General features: G+C 56.5%; 9 protein-coding genes across 9 annotated transcripts; 3 read left to right on the forward strand and 6 right to left on the reverse strand.

Annotated features, from left to right (window-relative positions):
- Positions 1–315: 315 nt before the first annotated feature.
- On the reverse strand, positions 316–1,296 carry B0T15DRAFT_68145 (uncharacterized protein). Its single transcript, XM_062871200.1, has one exon. It carries the CDS (start codon positions 964–966, stop codon positions 403–405), a length of 564 nt encoding a protein of 187 aa, XP_062727044.1. The 5' UTR covers positions 967–1,296; the 3' UTR covers positions 316–402.
- Positions 1,296–4,415, reverse strand: B0T15DRAFT_68244 (origin recognition complex subunit 3 N-terminus-domain-containing protein). The gene is made up of 6 exons (XM_062871202.1): positions 4,103–4,415; positions 3,799–4,026; positions 3,648–3,724; positions 3,348–3,576; positions 3,105–3,274; positions 1,296–3,045 (listed from the first exon to the last, which is right to left on the reverse strand). The coding sequence occupies exons 1-6, from the start codon at positions 4,151–4,153 to the stop codon at positions 1,626–1,628; spliced, it is 2,175 nt and encodes a 724-aa protein (XP_062727045.1). The 5' UTR covers positions 4,154–4,415; the 3' UTR covers positions 1,296–1,625.
- Positions 4,416–5,055: 640 nt separating this feature from the next.
- On the reverse strand, positions 5,056–7,683 carry B0T15DRAFT_68136 (PWWP domain-containing protein). Its single transcript, XM_062871198.1, has 6 exons — positions 7,307–7,683; positions 6,700–7,213; positions 6,261–6,600; positions 5,970–6,203; positions 5,380–5,907; positions 5,056–5,324 (listed from the first exon to the last, which is right to left on the reverse strand). Exons 1-6 carry the CDS (start codon positions 7,479–7,481, stop codon positions 5,283–5,285), a joined length of 1,833 nt encoding a protein of 610 aa, XP_062727046.1. The 5' UTR covers positions 7,482–7,683; the 3' UTR covers positions 5,056–5,282.
- Positions 7,283–8,336, forward strand: B0T15DRAFT_68186 (uncharacterized protein). The gene has a single exon (XM_062871201.1). The coding sequence runs from the start codon at positions 7,631–7,633 to the stop codon at positions 8,231–8,233; it is 603 nt and encodes a 200-aa protein (XP_062727047.1). The 5' UTR covers positions 7,283–7,630; the 3' UTR covers positions 8,234–8,336.
- Positions 8,197–15,342, reverse strand: B0T15DRAFT_520923 (Sec63 Brl domain-containing protein). The gene has a single exon (XM_062868534.1). It carries the CDS (start codon positions 15,066–15,068, stop codon positions 8,439–8,441), a length of 6,630 nt encoding a protein of 2,209 aa, XP_062727048.1. The 5' UTR covers positions 15,069–15,342; the 3' UTR covers positions 8,197–8,438.
- A 156-nt stretch (positions 15,343–15,498) lies between these two features.
- B0T15DRAFT_68256 (uncharacterized protein) lies at positions 15,499–17,250 on the forward strand. The gene has a single exon (XM_062871204.1). The coding sequence runs from the start codon at positions 15,641–15,643 to the stop codon at positions 17,195–17,197; it is 1,557 nt and encodes a 518-aa protein (XP_062727049.1). The 5' UTR covers positions 15,499–15,640; the 3' UTR covers positions 17,198–17,250.
- Positions 17,251–17,252: 2 nt separating this feature from the next.
- Positions 17,253–19,054, reverse strand: B0T15DRAFT_68381 (P-loop containing nucleoside triphosphate hydrolase protein). The gene is made up of 4 exons (XM_062871206.1): positions 18,646–19,054; positions 18,458–18,581; positions 18,320–18,398; positions 17,253–18,257 (listed from the first exon to the last, which is right to left on the reverse strand). The coding sequence occupies exons 2-4, from the start codon at positions 18,574–18,576 to the stop codon at positions 17,304–17,306; spliced, it is 1,152 nt and encodes a 383-aa protein (XP_062727050.1). The 5' UTR covers positions 18,577–18,581; positions 18,646–19,054; the 3' UTR covers positions 17,253–17,303.
- A 465-nt stretch (positions 19,055–19,519) lies between these two features.
- On the forward strand, positions 19,520–21,707 carry B0T15DRAFT_68253 (ubiquitin-conjugating enzyme/RWD-like protein). The gene is made up of 9 exons (XM_062871203.1): positions 19,520–19,659; positions 19,743–19,776; positions 19,839–19,933; positions 19,985–20,006; positions 20,065–20,161; positions 20,218–20,229; positions 20,292–20,460; positions 20,510–21,580; positions 21,689–21,707. Exons 1-8 carry the CDS (start codon positions 19,627–19,629, stop codon positions 21,386–21,388), a joined length of 1,341 nt encoding a protein of 446 aa, XP_062727051.1. The 5' UTR covers positions 19,520–19,626; the 3' UTR covers positions 21,389–21,580; positions 21,689–21,707.
- Positions 21,654–23,181, reverse strand: B0T15DRAFT_68377 (uncharacterized protein). Its single transcript, XM_062871205.1, has one exon. The coding sequence runs from the start codon at positions 22,957–22,959 to the stop codon at positions 21,919–21,921; it is 1,041 nt and encodes a 346-aa protein (XP_062727052.1). The 5' UTR covers positions 22,960–23,181; the 3' UTR covers positions 21,654–21,918.
- Between the last annotated feature and the right edge of the window lie 628 nt (positions 23,182–23,809).

Raw genomic sequence — 23,809 nt, forward strand, 5'->3', positions numbered from 1 at the left:
TGGGCGACGGCGGCGATGCGGTAGTATATACCCTCACGCGCTGGATGGGTGGGGAGTGGCGAGGAGCTCAGATGATTCATTTACAAGTACATCACTTCTCATTGTTAGAACAGGGCATCCGAACAGGGCATCCGAACATGTCTCCTTCGTCTTCACAGCCAGTGGCTCTAACCAAACTATGCCTGATAATACCAACAGCTTGTTACGTGCAATAGTAGTACCTTCCATTACTTCAAGTCAACAGAACTTGCTCGCTTGCTTTCGTGTTTTGATCTCATTTCCCATAACAGGCACAACGGCATAGCATATTCCCACCATTGGATGACCCATCCCCGCCCATCATCACAAATCCAAAGTCTTGACTGACTAAGGTACCTTACCTGCCCTTTACCTTAGTGCTTACTAATACCAGCCCATCTTCCTCCTAACCTCCTCCACATCATCATCCCGGGCCCCGCTCCCATTACCAAACCTAGCCCTCCGCTCCGCCTCCTCCCTAATCTCCTCCTCACTCCTCTGCAAGCGCTGCACCACCTCCCCGGCGACAAGTGCCTCGATGGGCGTGTCACAACCCCGCAGGCCGATGAACTTGCCCAGCTTCCGCCTCTTCTCCTCCAGGCTCAACCCGGGTGGCCACGTCACGGGGCACGGGTACTGCGCCGTCCAGTGACAGGGGGTGCGCTGGTGGTAGAAGTGGGCGAGCTCGTTGAGCTGCTCGTCGGTCAGCAGCCAGAAGGCCAGCAGCGTGCGCGGGAAGTCCCGGTGGACGGCGCCTGTGGTCAGCTGCACCAGCGGCGCGAGCTGCAGCGCCATTTGGGACAGCTTGGCGTCGAAGGCCGGGTTGCGGGCGGCGCGGCGGGCGCTGAATGCCGTCGTGTTTGCTATGGCATTTGGGTTGGTGTTGTTCGGGGGGATGTTGAAGTTGTTGTTGTTCGGGTTGTTTGGTTGTGTAGGAGACGGTTCCATCTTTGCTGCGGACTGGAACAAGTTCTCCCGATGCGATTGCGATATCGTAAATGAGCAGGTTTGAGTACGAGGGCTGCTGGGGGTTTTAACAAACCAGATCGCAACCGGGAAGAGACCGAGAATGGGTATTATTATATATAGTATGTCCCTATAAAGAGGAGTAGTGCTGTCTGGATGCGTGGGCGGCAGACAATAGATAAAAGGAAAACGCAGAAACTCAGAGAAAGCTGTGCGTATGATGCGATAACCGGTGCAATCGGTCTCCCGTCACCCATTAATAATAGGTATAGTAGGAAGATTTCGCACTATAGACTCTTAGCTTTTGTTGGTGGAATGCTGAGCAACAGAACCGGCCCAACTTCCACAGGATGCGTCGTGCTCTTGTAAGTGTTCACGAGAAGAAACCGAACCGTTCGGAAGCAAGCGCTTTACCCAAGGTCGGGCATCTTTGTAATCGTCCCTGCCTTTATCCCACACAGCTGCTATCTTTGGGCAGTGAGACACCTTTAACTCCCACCCTCTTTGACCGCTCTCAGAAACAACTGAGACATTGTCTAGTCCATCAACAAGAGCATTCCAAAGAGACTCCCGGCCACCCGGAATGCCACAACAATGCATTCTCCCCGCCGGATAGAGCTCTTCCGAAGGCGGCTGGCCAGTCAGAGCCACTTCAGCTTGGCAATGTGATCCGCCTTCTTTCTGCTCTGCTTCACAAAGCCCATCATCCTGAGCTCCGCCAGGCCGCGGTAGAAGCAGACCAGCGCAGACCGCTCATCGAGCCCGATGTCGGTCTCTTCTCCGACGAGCGCGTAGTAGGCGGACCACAGGTCGGCCACATTCACAAGCGCGCCCGCCTCGAGATAGAGATGGTACAGTATGGCTGTCGTGGGCAGCGTCGAGGCAAGTCCTCCGTTGGTCTTGGCACAACAGGCACAGGCGAGATAGTCGTGCGGACGGGAGAGGGCGCGCGCGAAGGTGGCCCCCGGGCGGGGAATAAAGACGTCGCGGTACGGCGACTTCGAGTCGAAGACCCAGACTTCGTGAAGAAAGAGATTGTCCATCGGGTCACAATGCAGGTTCTGTGACAAAAGACCCAACAAAGTGTCAATAGCGTTGGTGAAGGCTTTGTCCTCTTCGGTTAGCGTCGCTGTGTCCTGGCTGAGCTGGACCTTCTGCGACACGATGGTCGTGCGTAGCACCTTGCTCTGAGCGCTGTATTTGCTCTTGAGAGCCGTGCCGTTGCTCTTGGACCGTTCGACGAGGCCTTCGACTTCGTCTCGGAGGTCTGCCAGGGAGCTCACAAATTCCTCCGCGTCCGACTCCCATCCTTCTAGGCCGAGTTCCGGGCTGCCGGTTTGGATAGCGCCCGACAGGCGGTCTACCAATGTCAGAAACTCGCCCGGACTCAGCCGTTTTACCGCGTCTTCCAAAGGAACAGTCCCTGACGACTGGTCGATGTCGATGCCGCTGCTCAAGGCTAATATGTAGAGTTCTGTAAAGGAACCGGTGTCCAGGCCGGTGCATGTCACCAAGTACAATGCACGGAGGAGGCCGAGGAGATACTCATGCCGCTTCTGCCCCTGCTGCATGATCTGCGCAACGAGATATTCGTCGTCTTCGATCAGAGACTGCGCATGGTTCAACTGCCTCGCCTGAAAGGCGGCTTCAACTTGGGCTTTGAAGGAGTCGAGAGTCCGGACAGCCTCGATGTGCTCTGGCTGCAACAGCGTGCGGTCCAATCCGCCGCTGTCGGCAGCGAGCAGTACGCTGAGCGGGTTCGCATAAAACTGGCACATGTACGCGTACTTCAGCGAACTGATGAACACATGGATGCCTGCCACTTGGTCCTGCTGGCGCTCCGCCAGACTCTGAAGAAGCGAGGGCCCAATTCTCAAGGTGGCGTGGGTCCCAGCGACGGCGCTCTTAATGACGCTTTCGAGGACCGAGTTGGCTTGCACGACGTCAAACTGGGCGCCGTACAGCTGGCGGGCGGTTGATTTGAGCAGTCTTGCCTCGAACAGTTCGACCGAAGTGGCGATGCCGAACAGAACGTCAAACTGGATACGGTCACGCCATGAACTACTGCGGGTCAGCTCGGGCTGTCACAGCGGGAATTGAAACTGATACGGAGCGCGTACTGGAAAAGCGTGATCAAATCCGTCAACAAGGCGCTTTCGAACGCCTCGCTGTCCTGGAAGGCAACAACAACCCGCCGCGAATGCTGCCGATGCCGATGCTGCTGTTGCTGCTGCTGTTGTTGGAGAAAAGCGTGCAAGGCTTCAAGGTCGTAGTTAAGATATTTCCTCCCCTAAGCACACATCAGCCCCAACCGATCCGTCTTCTTGTTTCTCGCCCGGGAGGCACACGGAACAGAGACTTACGCATTGACTGACTTCCGCGTTCACATCATCCACGCCATCGGATGCCCTTGCCGTTGCATCCTGGATGATCTTCTTCAACGCCGCCTTGAGGTTGGGCGCTTCCGAGGCACGCAGCCGGACAAACCTTGGCTGCGAAGCCGCGGAGAGCCGCTCAGCGAGCTGCTCGAACAGTAGATCTTGGGAGGCGATACTTGGACCCGTGATGATGAACCCTGCGGTGATTTTGCCGCTGGACGGCGGGACGTTAGTTGACAGGGCTTTTGTCACGGGGCCTCCCCCGTCCGGGGAATCGACACTCACGTTTCCGCCTCGGCAGCCTCGTGCAAGAAGGAAGTGACTTCGTCGAGCGTGTTCCGGTTGGCTTCTCTCAGGACTTGCTGCACACTGTCAGCTAGGCACCCAGATATTATTGCACAACACACGGCTGGGCCTCCTTCTCTGTTTGACTAACCTGGATGCGGTTCTCGAGAACAGGCCATGCTGTCTCGAAGAGCTCTTTCCGCAACTTCGAAGCAGCGGCGCTCTCGGCGCCGTTGAAGAGTTGCGGAAATACAGGCTCTACTGCGGAGGTATGCTGCGGTTTGCGAGCATCTGGTTTGGCCACCTTGCGTCTCTTTGCAGGGCGCGTACTCTGCGCTGCACTGTCGCCATCTGCTTTGGGGTTGAAGATGAATGCTGCCTATTGACTTGATTTAGTGACCGGTCTTGGCATTTGCACGGTTTCACAGGATGACTGAGCAGGACGCATTACATACCCTATGATCATCCTCTTCAAATTGCGTTGCATCGCCCTCATCTTGAGCCATGGGATCTGCGTGTGATGAGTCGGGAGCCTCAAGTGACCAAGTCTAGAAGTTCGGTTGTTGTCAAGGGCCGTGGAAGGCCAAGGGGATTCACGTGCACTGACCACCCGCCGCGACTCTTTCCCCTTGGCAGTGACAGCGGCTCTGTAATCATATGCACAAATAAGCCACAGCATGCTTTCACACTCACAGTAAGTAAGGGGCAAGAGCAAAGAGGTAGATCAAGGAATCGCTCAAGGAGTAGGGATGGCCCTTTGTGATTACTGTGATTTGACGTAGACGTACCTTACGTATGCTATCAAAGACAACCGGCTACGCGTCATCCCAACAAGAAAATCAAACATCCCCCGTCATCGCCCTCTGTTTTGTTCCCTTTCTGGTTGTTCCCTGCTACGTAGCACCCTCGCCTGCCGGCGTTATTAATCATGGCTTGAACCTGGAATGACGGGAAGATGCTGTAAAATAAAAAGACGCTGAATCCCAACTGGGTCCATTCACTCGATGGCAATCTACTTAAATACTACTATCCACCCAGCGCCTGGTTTCAAATGCCTTAAGGTACCTGACTCTCTCTCTCCCCCCCGGTCCCGAATGATCGCAGAAAATCAAAACATCTGCCACGCTTGCCTGTCCCCCTCGCCCAAGAAGGCGAAGTACAGTACATCGCTGGATAACTAGCCCCCTCTACCACACTCCCCCCAAACTCCTCCAGCGGACATAGCAAGGCTCTGTTCCCTTGCCGCTTTCGCCAGTCAGCCGCAGCAACGCTGCTGAACCTGGTTTTGTACCCTGGATGTCGCCGTTATAGAGGGGACCAAAGGGGTTGTGGAAGAGGGAGAAGAGACTAAACCACAAAAGCGCGCCTGTAGTTGGACCAGAAGAACCCGCCCCGCCCCCCGCCCCCGACGCAAGAACATGTCCACACGCAAAAAGGAAATCGAAAATCCCGTGATCCGTCCTAGTTTTACAAAGGCTGGCTGAGCCCTCGGATATCCCTTCTGTTGCTGGGTCAGAGAGGCTTCTGCCCGGCCAGTCGGCATTGAGATGGTTCTCGCTCCGTTGATCGGAACTTCTGAGGCCGCCGCCGGCATTGACATCGCAATTTTTCGTGCTCATGTGCGGAGAGACTCGTTTATGCCAATGCCGCGACACCCTCAGTCTGGGCGGCCTTGGCCTTGAAAATATGTCAGAAGACAGAGCAGTAGACTAGAGCACAGTCAGAGACTCACCTCTTCTGCAGCAGGCTCCTCAGAAGGCTCAGATGCCTCAGAGGGCTTGGGTGCCTCCTTGGACCCGCCGTTAGACACCTCCTTAGGCTCCTTTGCGTCTTCCTTCTGCTCCTTCTCGCTCTCCTTCTCCTCTCCCTTGTCCTCTTCCTTGTCCTTGCCAGGCTCATCCGTCTCACCCGTCTCCTTGGCGCCGTTGGCTTTCTCCGCCCCCTTGGACGTGCCATTAACCTCAGCGGCCGGCGCCGCTGGCGTCCCGTCGACGGCCAGGAGCTTGTTCCACTTGTCTAGCAGAACCTGCGACCGGGGCTTGAACTTGAATTCATCCTCCTTCGGAATGTTTTCCAGCTTTAGGATCGCCTTGAGCACCTTGTTGATCTTGGTCTCCCTGATGATGCTGACTTCGAGATCGGGAAACGCCTCAAGCTTCGTGACGTAGTCCGACATCAGCTTCATCTCCTGCTCCTTCGGCTCGTGATCCCGGGTAAGGAGGCCCTTCTGAAGTTTGTGCCGAAGGAACAGCACTTCCTTCTGTAGACCAACGGTGTTAGCGCAAACCTGGGACTTCCACGCCACATCTGTAGTTATCGTACCTTCTTCCTAGAGTGCCTCTCCGCAGAGGACATTTCAGGCTCCTTCGGAGCTGTGACTTCTTCTTCGTCCTTCGCTTCTGACTCTTTCGCCTTTTTAGACTTGGGCTTAGCGCCCTTGGCCTCAGCTGTCTTCGCCGATTTGGGTGTGGATGTGGCGCCGTTGGCTGCCTTCGGCGTGGCACTGGTCGTCAACTTGATCTTTGGTTTCTTGACCGAATCAGAACGCTGCGGCGTCTATCAAGGTTGGTTAGCAATCATGGCTCCAAAAGTATCTCGCATGGCTACACTTACTTCGGCGCTTTCATCGGCCTTCCTCTTCTTCGCCTTCTTGTCTTTGGCCGGGGTCTCCCCCACGTCAGGCGCATCTGCCATGTCGATATCGTCGTCCTCCTCGCTGGCAGCCTTGGCCTTTTTGCCCTTGGGCGTTGCCGCCTTCGCGGCCTTTTCCTTCTCCGCTTGGATGAGCTCCTCCTGGTAGTTCTGCAAAAGTTCTTTATAATAATCCAGCGAGTGATTCTCCGCCGCCAATTGGTGTGCGACTTGCAGACTCTTTCTCATCTTCTCCAGTTTGACATCCTGCAAGACGGTTGCAGGATCAAGCTCGATCAGTTCAGTGTTGGGCACCCAGCCGCTAGAACACGCGTCAGCCTTCGAGACCTTTGCATAGAGAGGCAGCGTGGGCCACTTGGCGACTCGGAGACGTCCAAAGCCCACAGTAGCCGAAACTTACAATTCGTTGGTATGCAGGTACATGACGGGGAATGTCCGGTCCGCGACATTCTTGCCCCCATCAGCGTAGTCCTCGCGGTAAGTGCCATCGGCGCGCATTGCCGTGACCGGCCGAGTTTTGAGCAGGGATGCCGGAAGCATGTCCTCATCGCAAATGATGACGGGCCATTGCGGGAAGCCCTTGAGCTTGACGAAGTAGTGGTCGCCCGGCTTGGCATCCAAGTGCAACAAGCGCGGCTTCGATGCCTTCTTGTTGAGCTTTTTGGCCTTCGAGCCGCCGCCGCCGCCGCCGCCGCCGCCGCCGCCGCCGATGGACTTGCGCTTGGACTTGGACGCGTCGGCGTCGGGTGCAGCTGCATCGGCGGTGTCCGCAGTGGTCTGCTCGGTAGGCTCAGGCTTTGCTACTTCGGCAGCTTCGACGCGCTTGGGCGCGGCCTCGGCTGGAGCGGTGTCATCCGCCATCTCGACGTCAGGCTTCTTCTCGTCGGTTGGCTCTGTCGGTTTGCTCGCAGACGCTAGAATAAAAAATGAGAACAACGACGGTCAGTGAATGAAAGCTCGGTTGGGCATGTCGAGACGAAGTGGTTGGCACGGTGAAGCGTTGTTACCTTCAGCGGGCCTATCAGATTCTTCAGTCGCTTCGGGGGCGGCAGCGGCAGGCGCAGGCACGGCCTCAGCCTCCGGGTTGACGGCAGGAGCCTCCTGGGTTGTGTCCTTCTTCTTTTCCACGTCGGTGGAAGTGCCCTCAGTCGGGGGAGTGGCGCGATTGTTCTCGCCAGACATGGTCTCGAGATGGTGGCGATGTGATGTCAGCACGCGACTGGGGTGGAAACAGGAGCTGATGCAATGTTTGGTGCAGAAGAGCGAAAGTCGACGCGTTCTTCGCGTAAGACTCGACGAGGGTGTACGTGCTTCTCGCTCAGCTCCGCGTTATGATGAATGTTGATGGCGTGCGCGGTTGGGGGGATAAGTCACAATGCGCAGGCAGCTTGGCGATTGGAGCAGTAACAATGCGCCGAGGTGAAGTTGAGAGAACACTCGCGAAGCAGAGAAATTATTTGAGGGCAGTACACGAGGGAGTTGGTCCGAGCGTCTTGGCGACGCAGCTTTCTGCTTGGGCCTACGTGAGAGGGCGGCGGAGTTGCTCACGGGAGGAGCGGCAACTTGTTGTGGGCATGCGTCCGATCCATGGAAGCACAACGCCAACAGCGCCCGCCCGCACCCAACAACGCCGCTGGCCTGGTCAAAAGTCCCACGGTGCTTGTGAAAGGGCACCGAGTCATCGCCCATCCACGCAACTGCCAAACCGCACTCCCCTTCCACGGTCGGGCAATCTTGATCGACAGTCCATCAAAAGCCGCTATCCACCACGTAGTAGCTCTTTGCCACCCTCCTGGCTTGACGTACCCCAACCCCTCTCTCCCAGGCATTCCGAGCAGGCGCAGCACCAACAGGAGCTTTGTTGCAGATACCTGCTGCCACAGGCCGAGCACAACAACCCCCGAGACCCCACACCGGTTCCGAGTTCAGCCTGACGGACGCCGCCCTTTCATTCACCGACTGCCGAGAGGTCAAAGGAAACGAAACAAACAAAAACCTCGGAAGCCTCAAAGGCTGTGTCATTCTGCATTTGCCCCCTGCCGAACTCCTTTGTATACCGTACAACTGGTTGAAAACCCATCTTGTGCCGTTGGCTGACGACCCTCCATAATAAACCAGCTCTCAGTTCCCCGCACTCATTCACTCCTCGTCCTCCTCGTCCCCACTCTCATCTACATCCATGCCCTCCTCAACCATGACTGAGAACTGGGGTTCCTGGTCGACCCCAACGTAGCTGTCGCTCATCAAGAAGAGCTTCAGGTCGTGCCGGCCAGGCGCGGGCACGGTGAACTCCAGCCTGAGATTGAGCTCCCGTCCGACCGTGACCCGCTTGATTGCGAGCAGCGTCTTGGACTTTTCCTCGCCGACCACGAGCCACCAGTTCTCCGTCTTCTTGCCGGGGTAGAACGGCGCGTGCACCGTCGGGTCGAACTCCTCGTCCTCGTCCATCTCGCGCTCGATGCGGATCTTGAGGTATGCCGGCTCTCCCGCCCGGATGCTTTCCTTGTCCTCGACCTCGAACTCGAGCGAAATGTCGGGGTATTTGCTGTTTGTGAAGTTGGCTGCCTGTGCGAGCTGTGCTTGAGAGAGGCCGAGGTCCTTGACGAGCGAGCCGTAGTCTGGGTTCTCGTCGGGGTTCATCTTCTCCATGAAGTCGAAGATGTCCCTGACGTCGTACTTGTTCGCCGCCTTGATCACGTCGGGTGTGAAGTTGGGGATCTGCTTCAGCGGGCTATCACGATCCCACATGGCCTGCACCACCATCTGCGACATCTCCATCGCGTTCATCGCGTTCAGGTGGCCCTCGGACGAGAGGATGTCGACGATGGCGCTCAGGAGACTGAGAAGCTTGGTCAATATGACCTCCTGGTCCTTGGCAAGATCAATTGGCAGATTCATCCTGGAGAAGTGCGCCTGAACCAGGACAAACGCCTTGAAATGAGGCGAGTCGTAGACGGGCTGGGCCATCTTCACAGGCACGTTGTCATAGATGCGTCTGAGGATGACCTCCTCGTGCCGCCTGATCTGGATCGACTCGAACTCGGTTGCCGATGTTACGATCTCGAGGATGTTCTTGAGCTTGGTCTTCTGGTTCAGCGACAGCAGGAACGTCTGCATCGTGATGTATGAGATGTTGTAGTACGCGGCAATCATCGCAGCATTCTGCGGCGCGACGGACCCGTCGTCCTCGTCTAGATCGATGATGTTTGCCTCGGCCAGCTCCTTCAGCGTCAACTCGACCATGTCAGAGAGATACTGGCTCAGCCCCTCTTCTGTCGGATTCGTCAAGCTATAGTAGCTTGGGTTGGCAAGCAGACGCCGGTAGAATAATGAGAAGGTGGTCCAGTTGATGGCGTCTTCGCCGGATTCGATCATCTTGGTGCTGATCTCGGTGACGAACGCGTCATGGATGAAGTTGTGAAGATGCGACTCGACGGGCAGGGCTTCGTTGAGGAACTTCTTGTAGTACTCTCGCTTCACCGCCGGAAGCATGAGGACGCCCCGGCTCCGGCCGTCCTTGGAGGGCTGCACCGCTCTGCCAAACATCTGGAGAACCTCGCTGAGCGGATAATCGACGTAGCGGTGCTCCCTGCCCTCAAAGTATTGTGTGCCCATCACGATGACCAGGTGAGCGGTGCAGTCAAGCTCCCAACACACGTCACGAGATGCAATCAGCACCTGGATAGCACCGTTGTTGTAGAGATGCTTGACGATGCGCCTGTCGCTCTGGCTCAATGCTTCGTGATAGTAACCGACACCATGGGAGAGCGCCTCAGCGAGAGCCTCTTCCTGGACCCGCTCGAGTAGCTTCTGGATCTGCTCGACGTCGACATGCAAGAAGCGATCCTCGTCATCGTCGGCGAGGCACGCTGTGAGGAGATCCCGAGCCGTCGCTCTGGTCTGCTTCCGACTCGGCACAAAGATGAGCGCTGGCTGGTCCGCTGACATCTGGGTGACGGCAAGATACGTCGGCTTCGCCATTGCGAACATGAGCGATGGGAAGTGAGGAATCGTGTACGACTGGATATGGAGCTCCAGTGGCACCGGCCGCACGTGGGGACTGAAGTTGTAGATATCGTGCTTTTTCGCGTCGATCCACTCGCCGATGTCCCTGGCATTGGCCAGGGAGACGCTCAGGCCGACAATCCGCATGGGGCGCTCTGTCTGTGTGCGTATGTAATGCATCCGAGACACGATGATCTCGTAGATGTACCCCATCTGGCCCCCGAGCATGTGGAGGTCATCCGCGATGAACAGTTCCACGGTCTGGACGTTCTTCCTCCTCTTCCACTGCCGCGACAGCACATCCCATTGCAGCGGAGTGGCTAGGATAAGATCTCCCTGCTCGAGCAACTTCAGGTCGCCGGTGGTCTCTCCCGTCAGCTTCACGATGTCCTTGCCGCCGCGGAGATTGGAGAAGCGCTTCTGCCAGTCCTGGAATCGTAGGTCCACGAGCTCTTGGAAGGGGGCGATGTAGACGGCGCGCCCGTGGTCTTGCCTTCTCCAGTGACGCAGCAAGGCAAACTCTGCACACACCGTCTTGCCGCTGCCGGTCGGTGCAGCAACCAGCACGTTGTTGTCCGTGTCGTAAAGGGTTTTGAAGGTCTGCGTCTGCACCTTGTTGAATTTCTGAAAGTCAGGATACAGCGCAGCATAGTCCTTCTCCTTCAGAGCAGATACAGGGAGCGGCTGCAGGTCGAGCAGTTCCGTGTGTGGAGGGAACCGCTGCGGCAGGATAAGCTTCTCGAACGACACAGCCATGCGAGTCTCGGAGTGCATCCAGCGATCAGAGACGACCGAGATGAAGTAGTTGGGCGGCATCGGTTCGGAGATGGGGACCGTAAACTCGACGACGTGTTCGTTGGCCTCCGCTTCAGCGTAGTCCTTGCGTAGGATGAACTGGTCATGGTAGAGAATGTCTTCGCCGTCACAGTCCTCGACGATTATCCAGAAGCTCTCGGCCAGCCCATGGACATCAACATCCCACTCGAAGTTAGGGGTGATGGTAAGCTCGACACGCAACATCGATCTTGTCATGGGCTGCACGTTTGCCTGGATCTCGACCCGGGGGAACTTGGCAACCAGGGAGCACACAGTCTTTCCAGCCTTGGGCAAGCCCAGCAGCTCGCCCATACGAGGAGGGTCGAGATCGAAGTAATTGCTGAAGGGCACCTCTATCCTCTCCGCCTTCCTCACGATCTCAATCGGGCAGCCGGGAAACTGCCGAAGGGGTGACATTGTCGGCCACATCCTCTTCTCAGCCATCTTGCACAGGTTCAACGCCAGCTTGGCAACAGAGGCCCAGCCCTTCTTTAGAGAGATCTCGAAGATGGCCCGGAGAATACGGCCCGCAGACTGGGTGACGTAGACCATGTCAGCCATGAGAGCCAGGCCGTCCAGCTTCAGGCGAGAAATGTAGGCCTGGAGCAGAACATTGATCTTGGCTGTGGGCTCTTCAATGCTCTCTTTGACGGGAATGGGGACACGAGCGAGGAGTTTCGCAAGCTCAAGCTTTTCCTCCTGGCGCACTGGGATATACTTGAACTCGGCGCTCTGGGCGAAGACGCGGAACAACTCGACGTCGTTCATCGATGGCTGGATCAGTTTGTTGTAGGTATCCATCGAGCCGTGGGTGATGTAGTAATGGGAAGCGATGCGTCCAAGCTCGGTCGACTGCATCTTGCCGGTCTTTTCGTCGTACTTGACGAGGTTTGACTTCTTCAAAACCGTCGCAGCAGAATGTATCAAGTCGACGCGCATCTGCTCCAGGGCCTCGTCCTCTGCATACTCTGCCCCGACGCTGTAAAGCCCAGGAGAACGGAGCATTCGGACGAAGAGATAGGTATACCCCAGCCACTCAACACCTTCATCGCGGTTTCGGACATTGCCCAGGACAATCTCGGCGTTGAGGCTGTCAACGAGCTTGCTGGCCAGTTGGCTTTCAATCGGCAGTTGCTGATTCAGCAGGGACAGGTAATATGGAATTTCACCTTGCGTGGTGATGATGATGCCTTCACCATAAGTATCGAACTGCGGGCGGCCTGCGCGGCCAAGCATCTGCAGGACATCTTGGGGGCTCAATTCGACCCAGCTACCCTTCTCCGGGGAATAGACCTGGGTGCCCTTGATGATGACCGTGTGAGCCGGCAAGTTCACACCCCAGGCAAGGGTGGCCGTGCACACCAGCACCTGGATATGTCCGCTTGCAAACAGATCCTCAACATCCGTCCTGTCGGCGCGACTCATGCCGGCGTGATGGATACCGAATCCGTACGGCAGGATGTCCTTGAGATCCGTGTTGTTGACCGCGCTGGCTGCCTCGCTCAAAACTTCGCGGGTGCCGGCATCGTGCTTGAGGATCTGGTTGATGGTGTCCATCTCCAGGGCCTTGTCGCGAATGTACTTGGCCGTCTTGGCCGTCTCTTTTCTCGAGTGGACGAACACCAACATTTGGTTGCGGTGTTGGCCAACGTGCTCAAGGACCTTTTGGTAGGTGATATCGTTCATGGTCTTGAGCTGCTTGATGGCCTTCTTGTCCGTCACGCCGATGAACTCCTGGCGCAGCGGGCATGGCCGGTATGTGCTGTCAAAATGAAACATGCCCTTGTTGAAATCGACGCGGAGGAAGCTTGCTACATCCCGGTAGTTGGGCAGCGTGGCGGACAAGCCGATGATGCGAACTGGCTCACCCGTCTGCTCAGTCCGGCGAAGGGTTCGGCTGACGATACTCTCGAGGACAGGACCGCGATCATCATGCAGCAGATGGATCTCGTCAATAATGATGAGCCGGACCAGGTTGGTGTATGATATGTCGGTCGCCTTTCTTGTGATGACATCCCATTTTTCAGGGGTCGTCACAATGACTTGGGTCTCCGATATTTGCTGTTTGGTGAGCTGGCGATCACCCGTCAACTCCGAGACCTTGATGCCGTACGGCTCCAACCTCTTCCCAAAGTTCCCGACCTGCTCTTGGACAAGGGCTTTTAGGGGGGCAATGTAAACAATCTTGAATGCATCCAGATCGATCTCACCCTGGCTGTTCCTATTCTTTCCAATCTCTCGAAGCATTGTGAGCATCGCAACGTTGGTCTTGCCACTGCCGGTCGGAGCACAGATGAGCATGTTGCCGTCGTTCTGGAAGGCCGTAGGGTAGCACTTTGACTGGATCCTGTTCAGTGACTTCGTTGTGCTGAAAGGCAGCTGTGCCCACTCTGGCATCTCGGAAACCGGAATGTTCTGTTCGTTGGGGTCGGTCCGCTTCTTGGGTGGAGGGACATGGACCTCCTCATATCCCTTGAAGGTTCGCTTTGTCGTGCCGTGTGGGAGGGTGACCTTAGGGTTCGTCATTAGGTGGTTTCCTTGGTCAAAGACGAGGTTATCCAGGTTGATCAGCCTCCTCGGCTGTAGCCCGCCGACCAGCTGCCCCTCGGGCCGCTCCTGCTTCTGATGTTTAGCCTCCGCAAATGCCTCCTTGTCGATGTCCATCTTGATCTCCATCTTGGGTTTCTTCTGGTCATCCTGTGGCTTGCCATGCAGCTCGTCGAGGATCCAACGCAGCCCTTCTGAAACCATTTCCCGCTCGATAGTGTCGCGCTCTTCACGGTTCTCGGCTCTGGCTAGCCGGGTGAGCCATACGACCTTCTCCCGGTTCTCCATCAGCCTCTGGACGATCTCATGGTGCTCGTAGTCGAAGAGCTCCATCAGATCATTCTCAATGTCACGGAGCTGCTTCTCTTCGCCGCCGGGCTCGTCTGGCTCCCCCGACAGGATCTTCAGGGCTTGCGATGTTTTATCGTGCTGGATGTGTGCATCGGGATATGCACGCCCAATCTGACGTTGCAACCAGTACGCATCAATGTCACGAGCCGGGACGAAGTTCTTGTCCTGGGACTTAGCTGTTCCATCAGGGACTGCATCGATCACCATGGCCTCGCCGTCTCCGAGCCCTCCGCCTTCTTCGTCGCGGTCTTGATCTGCTTCCCCGCTCTCAGCGACTTCTTGGAGCCCTGGTTGATCTTCTTCGTCTTCCAGGTCCTCGTCTTCCGAGGACTCGTCCCGGACAACGTCCACCATGCCATCGTCTTCTTCGTTCTCGAAGTTGACAGCAACGCCCTGCCGACCATCGATCTCGTCTTCGCCAGCTCGTTTTACATCCTCCGTGTCTTCTTCATCTTCATCCTGCGCATCGTAGTCCGTAATCTTCTTCCCGAGGTTCATCAGCTCGTTGAACTGCTTGGCGCCCATCGAAACGCCCAAGATGTCGTCAATCTCCTTCTTCTTGTCGAAGTCCTTCAGGTCATCGTCCTTGAGGTACTCCAGTGTCGCGTCGGCAGCACTCCGCACGACCTCGGGTGGGACGTCGCCGAGGTTCTCCGCCACGATGCTCAGGATGAGGTTGAAGGCGTCACGCGTCGGCTGCGTTCGAGGCCGGTACCGGATGCCTTCGATCAGGGCATCAGCTCCGGACAGAACCCCGCCGCCACGCGCCTCGCCCTTGCCCTTCTGCTTCACAAACTGCAGAATGTCCGCGCCTTCTCGTATGCTCCCGCGCTCTACATCAGGCATAGCGCTGGTTTTCTTCACCTTTGGTGCTGTGCTCCGGCCGACCCGGGAACCCATATCCTTGATTGACAAGCGCCCGGCCAGCGACTCTGGATCTCCAGTGGCCTCGTCTGTCCGTCTTGTGACAAACCGACGGTCCGCCTGGAGGACCAGGTTGGACATGGCCGAGTACTTGTATTGCGAGACATCGCGGTGGTAGTCCGACATGGTCGGCCGCCGTTTGTGGTTGAGGAGGATAGGGTATCTCGAAATGGGTGAATGGGCGTGCGCGCTCGAGGACTCCCTCGCCGCAGAACCAGTCCTGCCAGCAACTCGATGGCGTTAATCGGTTTAATCCCGGTTAGACAAACAAAATGTGTGGTCTACTTCGCCGCGGATACGGCTGGGACGTGGCGTGAAGGCCCAGTAGTCGAGGTGAAAGAAGGAAGAAAATTACGGTGATGACATTGATTGCAGTCGCGAGAGTCGCGAGTGGGAATACCTCCGTATGTAGATGCTCCTGCGGCGACTTCATAGCGGCGGGTCGGAAATTTTTGGGCCGGCAGGCTGAAGCAGCGACGAGCCCTGATTGGCCCAGCCTGCGCGACAACCAAGCAATAAACAGCCCCTAGCCAGCTCACGTTCAGTGAGCGACCCGCTAACACGCCCCAAAGCACACCGAGCTGAATCCCCGACTTTGGTCCCTGAGGGTGATAACGGTTCCGTTTTTTCTAAACCAGACCATGACTATACTAAGCCAATACCTTCTGGGGAGATAGACAACCTGAACTTATCTCATTATGGTCTCATCAGGCGCGGTTGCCATCAAGGACATCCAGAAACCACTTGAGCCTTACATTCGGCCCCGAGAAGAAGTGACTCGTGTAAGGCAACTCCTGGCCGCCCACCTCGACTCGTGCCTCCAAGATGGCGCTGCGGTTGGGCCTCTGGCTCTCGTTGACGCCAGCAACATCGAACCCTCCCCAGCGTCCCGTGGTCTGCAGAAAGAATATCTCGAGGCATTGAGCGCAAACCTCGAGGCTCGCAATGAACTGGCCGCTTGTTGTCAGGAACGGAGTCAGCCCGAAAAAGAGGTAGATATTACTGGGCAAGGACTGGGACTCTTGCAAGCACATCTCGCGAGAATCCGTCTCCGACAAAGACGTGAGAAGCTGCAGGCCATAGAGGGTGCCCTCAACTCGTTCGGCCAGAAACCGGCAGCATCTCCCGGCTTCTTAGACGCTGGAGAGATCTTCAGGGACTCGAGGCCGCTCCCGCAAGTACCCAACGACTTGGTCACCGCCCTCACAGTAGACAAGGCCACATCCGGCCCGCAACTGAAGGAATTGATCGATCAACTAGAGAAGCACGTTCTCCAGACGAAGCTTGTCTTGAGGCGCGAGGAGCAATTGCTGGAGAAGGTGAAGTCGCGGACCACGGCCAGAGCAGAAAGCATCAGTGAAAGCGCGAAATTCGAAGCATTGAGCAGGACCAGAGCTGAACTCATCAACTGGATAGAGACCGAGCTCGCGAAGACCGGAGGTGATGACGGTGATGTGGAAGCGCAAGATTCCCAGAAGCACCATGCTCCAACGAGCTCCGTCAACATGGAGGAACAGCTCATCAGTATCAGGGAAAAGTACACACAATACCTCGACGCCCGAAGGGTTCTTCTTGAGCTTGTCAGCCAGCAGGCCCAACCGGTCATCGAACCACCAACAAAGAAGGCGGAAGCACAAACTCCTGCAGCACCAGGACCACAACCCACCGCACATCTGCTGTCCCCGTACCTTAGCCAGCTGCTCTCTATCGCCCGCGAACAGAAGGGGCTCATAGCCCAGAAAGCCCACCTCAACTCAAGCATTTCCAAGCAGGTGAAAGAGAACGGCCAGGTCGTTGACCACTTGGCCGAGGAAAGCCAGCTGATACCAGCGCATCCGATGCCGGGAGTGCCGCAGGCACATACAACATTGGCCGATGCTACATCGACTATCCAAGGTTCCGGCATATCTGATCGCGTCAAGCCCTGGGTATTCGCCGCCGACTCCGCCAAAATCTCGACGCTGGAAGCCGTGGCCGAGCAGATTGAGGAGGGGCAGATTGCCCTCGAGGGTTCGGTGCGTACGCTTGGGGAGATTGATGAGTTACTCGGGTTATCTCCGCTTGATAGAAAAGAGGACGGGGAGCCTGCCGGCGAGGATGATGTCTGGCTGGCCACGAGTCAGCCTTCCGGAAAGACGGCTGGGCCGAGAAAGCATACAGGTCGAACGGCAAAAAAACCAGCACGATATGCGAGTGTGTGGGACAAGCTGGATGGAAACCTCGGGCTCCTTCGGTCGGACAAAGATACCGCTTGAATTGAACAGCAGTGTACACCATGGCCGCAGTCCCGTCCTGCTCCGAAACGCCTCCCTAACCCGTCGGTGCCAAAGGCCCCTTTTGTCCCCCTTTGTCGAAATCGAGCTATCTCCCAGCCATAACTGCGGAAATACGTAGCGCTAGATCCAGTATTGAGAGGTGCTCATCCGCGCCGTCCACCAACCTCTTGTCTATTTCCGAAAAGATCATAACGATCTTGTTCTTTTGGACATCAGGAATCGCCTCGTCATAGACAATGGCTTGGTGGAGCTGTGCCATGGTCTGACCTGCGCTCCATCCGTCCGCCACCATCTCCTCCACCAGCTTCGCGATAGCCTGGTATGTCTCCCCAGCGGCACGGGGCCTCATCGCCTGCACCAGCTTCTGAATCGTATCATCCGGAATAACGCCGGCGATTTCCTCGACCACCTTCGCCGTCACCAACCTCTTGTCCACATCCATCTTGTCACTGTCGTCGCCCTCCACGAGCGCGGTGCTAACGCCCACCAACCTCGCAGCGCTTTGCAAGAAGGTAATGGCTTTACGCAGATCGCCATCGCTGCACTTGATCAGCGCATCCACAGCGCTATCCTCAAGCCCCACGCCTTCGAACTTGGCAATCTCCTCTAGTCTACGCCGCGCATTCCCCTGGTCGAGGCTCTTGAACCGGAACTTGCTGCAGCGGCTGGCCAGCGGGTCGATGATGCGAGTGATATAGTTGCAGATGAGGCAAAAGCGCGTGATCTTGCTGTACGTCTCCATGGTGCGGCGCAGGGCGCTCTGTGCATCCTGCGTCATGCTGTCGGCTTCGTCGAGGATGATGATCTTAAACGGCGGGCACGGATATCGCGACTTGTACCCGGGGGGCGGGTTGGTAAGCTGCGTGCGGGCGAAGTCCTTCACCTTCTCCCGCACGATCGAAATGCCTCGCTCATCTGAGGCGTTGAGCTCTAGCACCCGCGACTTCATCAGCTCGGGGCCGTAGAGTTCCTTGGCGAGGGCGAGAATCGTGGATGTCTTTCCGGTGCCAGGCGGACCGTAGAAGAGCATGTGTGGGAGCTGCACGGTTCGAAGGCATTAGCTGACGGGTAACAATGGCTGAGCAGCCGGATTCCACCCACATTGGAGGCTTGCAGTGTCCGTTGCAAGACGGTAATGGTGTGGTCTTGCGCCGTCACATCGCTGAGCGTCTTGGGCCGGCTGTGCGGGACATGTTAGCATCGTCGGTCTGAAAATCCCTGGAATCGACGATGTTTTACTATTTTTCGACCCAAGGTTGTACTCTGGTGTTCTCGTTGGTCTGTTTCTCGGCACTGCTCGATGCCGCCCCATTTGCAGCTGCGGCCTTCCGGGCCTTTAGGTCGAAGAAGTTCGACATCGCAGCTAGAGGACGGTCGCTGTCAACAATAGCGCAGTCCCCGCAAAAGTAATGAGGACCGAGATATACTATAAGCCAGAAAGATATGTCATCCGAGTCGGCTCTTGATCCTCTTGTTCTGCAGCTTCTGCTTACCCTTGAATCCTTAAATGGAGAAAGCAGGCACTTTACGCGTCGACGAGCTCGAAAACGCGGCAGGGCCTCAGCGCGTCAGCCCCTCATTCGGCTGAGGACGTGAGTGGAGCAACCAGGGGTCTCCCCAATTCATGGCCCACCTCCCGTTCCGAAGCTCTCACGGCCCGCGGGCAGCCTCCTAGGGCCGATCACACAACGAGGTTCCCAAGCTGGGTGAATTAACAGGTATGTATATAAGGACCTGGTAGTAGTAGACCTGGCGCGCTGGAATGATTTCCGTATGATTTTCAGTTCATACGCTCTGGTCTCGGAGCCTGCATTCCAAAGGTGCCGCAAGTGGTCGGTAGCATACAACAGCTAAGGTAGTGCAAACGATACGGCAGCCATTGAATGGGGCATGAACCGCAAAGACGAGTATGGAAACAAACACATGAAATGGAACCTAGCACCAGCCACGCACCTGTCACTTCAACGTTGGGGAGTCCCCGTCTTTGATGCGACCGGGAAGGCTGCCACCGGAAAGCCTTAGGTAGTACCCATGGATCTTATGGCCTGTGGGTTGAGAACCTCAAAACTACCTAATAAGTGTCAGCCCCGCACCTGCCCGTTGCTTTTGACATTGCATGGGCAGGGCCTCCAATTAGATCGGAGTGGCAGCCTGAAGTTGAACCTGCACTTCATTGCAGCCGGCCGCAAATGACCTGGCCCGGTTCCACTTCAGTCCCGGGCGGCCAGCCCAGCCTTTCGACCACCCGACCTCAGCCAACAGGTCTCACTAACCAAAGGTTACCTTCCTCTTCCCTCGTTCTCCTACGAAAGCCAACGTCCATTCTCTGCCCTCGATAACCCGCCACGCGATTCTTTCCGTCAAAGACAAATCCCCCTACATCACGGACCCCTCGGTGACCTTCAGCGATGGCGGACCAGTCCGTCTTCCGAATCACGAAGGTGGGCTGCTTGTCCTCGTCCCCCACGCCAGCGCGGGTTCGGTAGCTGAATGGCATCGTCGATGCTAATAAATGCAACGACAGGAGTTGAGCGAACTACAAAAGAACTCTGACCTCTGTATGCTCTAGACAGCCGGTCATAGCAGACACGTGAACTTCAGGCCTGACGCTTTTATGTAGCCCTCGCTGTTGCCTGTCGCGACATCGATGTGCGGAACGTCAAGGCCCTAATCATTGGGCCACACGACACCCCGTATGAGTTCGGCTTCTTCGAGGTATCACCCCCATCCAAGACCTCCCGGGGTTTCTTGCTGACATGCTCCTAGTTTGCGTTTAAATTCAACAAAGGTATATAACACATGATGCACCGCTACTGCTCCTGCCGGCATGCTGATCGTATGGCTAGAATATCCTAGAAAGTCTCCACAAGTCACCGCGATCACAACCAACGGAGGCCGGTGCAGATTCAACCCCAACATCTATGCCAACGGGAGGGTTTGCCTGTAAGCAAAATGCTTATTCTCAACAGCGGGCACGGAATACACTAACAGCGTTGCAGGTCGATCCTCGGGTAATTGTTCTCTTTCAATACACAGCCGCCGGGCGGTGTTGAGGAACGCTAACCTGGAGTAGGACATGGCGTGGGGAGCGAGGAGAGGAGTGGTCTGCCGTGCAGGGTCTTGAATCCATCCTGCTGTCTATCCAGAGCCTGATGTCTGCGAATCCTTACGAGAACGAACCGGGCTTCGAGGATGCCAACGAGCCATCCGACCAAAAGAACCAAAAGGACTATGTGCAGAAGGCAAGGGAAACTGCTGTTGTTGCCGGATCCCTGACTGACTGCCGAGCAGATTCGTCATGAGACACTCAGGATCTCCGTCATCCAGCGATTGGAGGAATACCTGAAGATCGGCCCCGACGGCAGCGTTCCGGCTCCCGTAGCCTCCAAGGACGAGTACGACCTAGACATGGATACCATCGAAGACGAGTCTAGCGTCCCGTTTGAGCCGTTCAAGGACCTATGCAAACGCCGGTTCTTGTGGTATTACGATTCCTACCTCGCTGCGGTTCAGAAAGGAAAGGAAGATATCAAGGACGGGTCGCCGTTTGTTCGGATGCCGTTTGAGGGGACCAGTAATACTATGGAGGGCAAATTCAATTACACTGAGCTCGAGCGCCGGCTACAGAACATCAAGAAGGCTCTTGATGCCGAGACAGAGGCGTGGGAGACGGAAGGACTCGCTGCACAAGCCAAGGACAGTACCGTTGCTGTCAACCTCCGACGGCAGTTCGAGCAGATTGTGGAATCCTTCAAGCGTTCCGGTGTCCCGCACAACCTTGAGTTGGTGGAGGGCAACCCATTTGTCTGGGTGCTGACCTACTTTGGAAAGCCCATGACTAATCTTGACGGCGGCCTGTTCAGGATCAAGCTGTGCTTTAGCCCGCGATTTCCCGAGGAGCAACCCCGGATCAAATTCGAGACGCGCCTGTTCCATCATAGGATTGCCGCGGATGGCACGCCTTGCTATGTGGTCTCCATGAGTCGCCGAGAGGATGTCAAGACTCATATCGAGGCGGTTATTGAAGCGCTGGAGGAGGAGCAACCTCCGTACGACCCTAGGACGCTTGTGTATCCCGAGGCTTTCAAGCTCTACTGGGGATCACCGGAGGACCGACGGATGTACAACAGGCGGCTGCGTCGGTCGGTCCAGCAGTCGATGGAAGAGTAGATGATGCCAGGCGCAGGAAACCGTTACCTCCCGCACACACCGGGGGTGACTGTGCCGGTCTGGGAGACTCTTCCCTTGTTTCTCTTACTCGAATCTCCGGGCATGGCATCAGCTTGCTAGGTCTCTCGCGGGATCCAAACCAAGCCCGTCGGCGTTCGGACATGGCTAGGGCAGGGCACGATCAATAGGGAGGTAGGGTTGGGCGTTTTTTTTCGTAGGTGCTTTGCTTTCGGAGCCTGATGGCAATCAATGGAAGACAAGCGTGCGCTAATATCTTCTCATTCTTTCCTGGGCCGATAGGTGGCCAAACCCGAAGCGTCTCATCTAGGTATCCCAGTAATACAATGATGTGTGTCGTTGCGGGCGACCTTCTGGAAAACGCATGGCCTCATACCGTAGCCTATCACTGGCCTCAATAGCCGCTGATCCTATGTCTCAAAACATCCAGTCATACCACGCTAGTTTCCGATTCCTATGCATAGTCATATAAGCCATCAAGCGTGAACACATGGAATATAACCGTGCCACTATCACCGCTTCCCCGCCTTGCCCTTTTTCTCCAACTTATCTCTCAGGGGGTTATACGGCGCCGCGATGCCAACCAGTCGGCCGCCTTGCTCGCTCCCACCACCGGCGGCAGCAGCAGCTGAACCGCCTCCTCCGCTCCCGCCAGCCTTGAATTCGTAGGTCCCGCCAGGGCCCAGGATCATGGGTGCTCCGGGTGTGGGCGCGGCTAGCTGCTCGGCATGGAGTTTGTCTAGCGACTCGCCTACCACGCCGTACTGGGCCCAGTTGATGGGCGGACACCGGACGATCGTTTGGGGTTTGGGAAGGGTCTGCCAGGGTGGTGGTTTCCCGGTGACTCCTTCTGCGTCGGGTTTCTGTTTTGCTTTCCCTTTTCCTGTGGAACTGCGTGATGGTAGGTGTGATCTGGAGGCGCCGTCGGGTTTTGATCGTTCACTCCTGATCCTGGGTTCTGTTTCATTCCAATCTGCCTGTTCCTCGGACTGCGCATTTCCACGCTCATCTTCCTCCTCCCCTTCCTTGTCATCGTTGCTGTCGCTGTCGTCATCCGAATCTTCCTCTATTGTACTGCCCCTTCCTCGCCCTGGGAATAGCGGATCGCCATCGGTGCGTATTCTTCCCGCCTGCAAATCAGCTATGAATGCCTCTGGGTCAGCAAGCGCTGCCTCCTTTGCCCGACTCAACGTTTGAATATCGGCCGTGGCGCGTGCGCGTTGCAGTTGTAGTATTGATATCGCACTTTTTAGGGCTATGACGTCGGGGTTGGTTTCAAAGTCGATCGGTGGCGCCGGTGGAGGTACGACGCCCACCTGCTCGGTCTGCGTGGTATGTGTAAAGGATGGCCGACCACGAGCAAAATCGGGTACCGTAGGTCTGTCGGTGCCGGTCGATGGAGCAGCGTGAGGTGGCAGGCGAGCCGGCCCGAGTGGCGGTGTGATGGGACTGACAGGCGGTCGTGGCGGCGACGACGTCCGCGACGCGTTCGAGCTTCGGCGGGGTTTTGCGGTCGCCGGGTCGGCGTTTGTTGCGACGCTCAGGCCCCGCATTATCGTGTCGGACGTGCTATTTAACGTGGATTTTGGATTAAGGCATGAAGGTCCAGAACGTTTATATGTAAGGTAGGATTTAGGTTTCTGTAGGCGACAACGCCATTCACGCCGGTGAATCGTGATTTCCGTACTCGTACCTCCCCGAGTGGTCTCGAGCTTTGTCCCGCCACCGGAGAAGGTGCCTACCCCACCGTTCTTGAGCCCGCCGAATCAGGCAATATCGGGTTGGGGAGCCCCACTCACCGCTTAGCGGGGCATCTGGGGCTGCGGAGTCGACTTCTATTCACCCCTCAACCCCTCGGTGGGATGAGATGCCCGGCTTCTACGGATACAGTACGCTGCTTGGAGCGTCCGTCTGATTCCATTCGCTATGTGCAGTGGGCGGGGTATTCCGTTGCTCTTACACCTCTAGATGAACGGAGTACCAATCCATGTGTCAGGAATAGCCCTTATGAAGAGCCGAGCTCAAGTGACGTTTAACGAAAGGGCAGGAAGACGTCGGAAAGGCAAAGATCTAGGTGGTTTGCGATTTGGAAACCTACCTACCTTATTGATCAGAGCTCCAAGGGCCTCAAAGACGCGGAACATGATTGTGAGATTCTTGTAACAGGAAGAAGCAATCCATGTGATCCGGAACTGCCATGACTATGGGCGGCAAGTGGGCGGCCATGTGCCCAACTTTAGCGGACGATCTGCCGTTGCGGCTCCGGCGCACCAGCCAATAACTGTGCTGCGATGGTAGCAGACCCGAGTGAACCATGACGTCGTCGATGAATTTGTTGGTTTTGAAGAAGTTGGGGCGAGAGAAATCCAAGGTGTGTTCAGAATCCAGAATTTGCGAGGGGAA

The sequence above is a fragment of the Chaetomium strumarium genome (genome assembly GCF_033439665.1).
Source record: "Chaetomium strumarium strain CBS 333.67 chromosome Unknown B0T15scaffold_1, whole genome shotgun sequence".
Lineage (NCBI taxonomy): Eukaryota > Fungi > Ascomycota > Sordariomycetes > Sordariales > Chaetomiaceae > Chaetomium > Chaetomium strumarium.

Bases quoted from the DNA above. Each gene is read 5' to 3' on its own strand.
- B0T15DRAFT_68145 (XM_062871200.1), bottom strand. From the start codon at position 966: ATGGAACCGTCTCCTACACAACCAAACAACCCGAACAACAACAACTTC.
- B0T15DRAFT_68244 (XM_062871202.1), bottom strand. From the start codon at position 4,153: ATGGCTCAAGATGAGGGCGATGCAACGCAATTTGAAGAGGATGATCAT. The intron at 3,577-3,647 runs GTGAGTGTCGAT...CCCGCCGTCCAG, and splicing joins GAGGCTGCCGAGGCGGAAAC to CGGCAAAATCACCGCAGGGT. The intron at 3,275-3,347 runs GTAAGTCTCTGT...ATGTGTGCTTAG, and splicing joins ACGCGGAAGTCAGTCAATGC to GGGAGGAAATATCTTAACTA.
- B0T15DRAFT_68136 (XM_062871198.1), bottom strand. From the start codon at position 7,481: ATGTCTGGCGAGAACAATCGCGCCACTCCCCCGACTGAGGGCACTTCC. The intron at 7,214-7,306 runs GTAACAACGCTT...TTTTTATTCTAG, and splicing joins ATCTGATAGGCCCGCTGAAG to CGTCTGCGAGCAAACCGACA. The intron at 6,204-6,260 runs GTAAGTGTAGCC...CAACCTTGATAG, and splicing joins AGGCCGATGAAAGCGCCGAA to ACGCCGCAGCGTTCTGATTC.
- B0T15DRAFT_68186 (XM_062871201.1), top strand. From the start codon at position 7,631: ATGATGAATGTTGATGGCGTGCGCGGTTGGGGGGATAAGTCACAATGC.
- B0T15DRAFT_520923 (XM_062868534.1), bottom strand. From the start codon at position 15,068: ATGTCGGACTACCACCGCGATGTCTCGCAATACAAGTACTCGGCCATG.
- B0T15DRAFT_68256 (XM_062871204.1), top strand. From the start codon at position 15,641: ATGGTCTCATCAGGCGCGGTTGCCATCAAGGACATCCAGAAACCACTT.
- B0T15DRAFT_68381 (XM_062871206.1), bottom strand. From the start codon at position 18,576: ATGTCGAACTTCTTCGACCTAAAGGCCCGGAAGGCCGCAGCTGCAAAT. The intron at 18,399-18,457 runs GTAAAACATCGT...TGTCCCGCACAG, and splicing joins CAACCTTGGGTCGAAAAATA to CCGGCCCAAGACGCTCAGCG. The intron at 18,258-18,319 runs GTGGGTGGAATC...CGAACCGTGCAG, and splicing joins GGACACTGCAAGCCTCCAAT to CTCCCACACATGCTCTTCTA.
- B0T15DRAFT_68253 (XM_062871203.1), top strand. From the start codon at position 19,627: ATGGCGGACCAGTCCGTCTTCCGAATCACGAAG. The intron at 19,777-19,838 runs GTATGCTCTAGA...GCTTTTATGTAG, and splicing joins ACAAAAGAACTCTGACCTCT to CCCTCGCTGTTGCCTGTCGC. The intron at 20,461-20,509 runs GCAAGGGAAACT...ACTGCCGAGCAG, and splicing joins AAAAGGACTATGTGCAGAAG to ATTCGTCATGAGACACTCAG.
- B0T15DRAFT_68377 (XM_062871205.1), bottom strand. From the start codon at position 22,959: ATGCGGGGCCTGAGCGTCGCAACAAACGCCGACCCGGCGACCGCAAAA.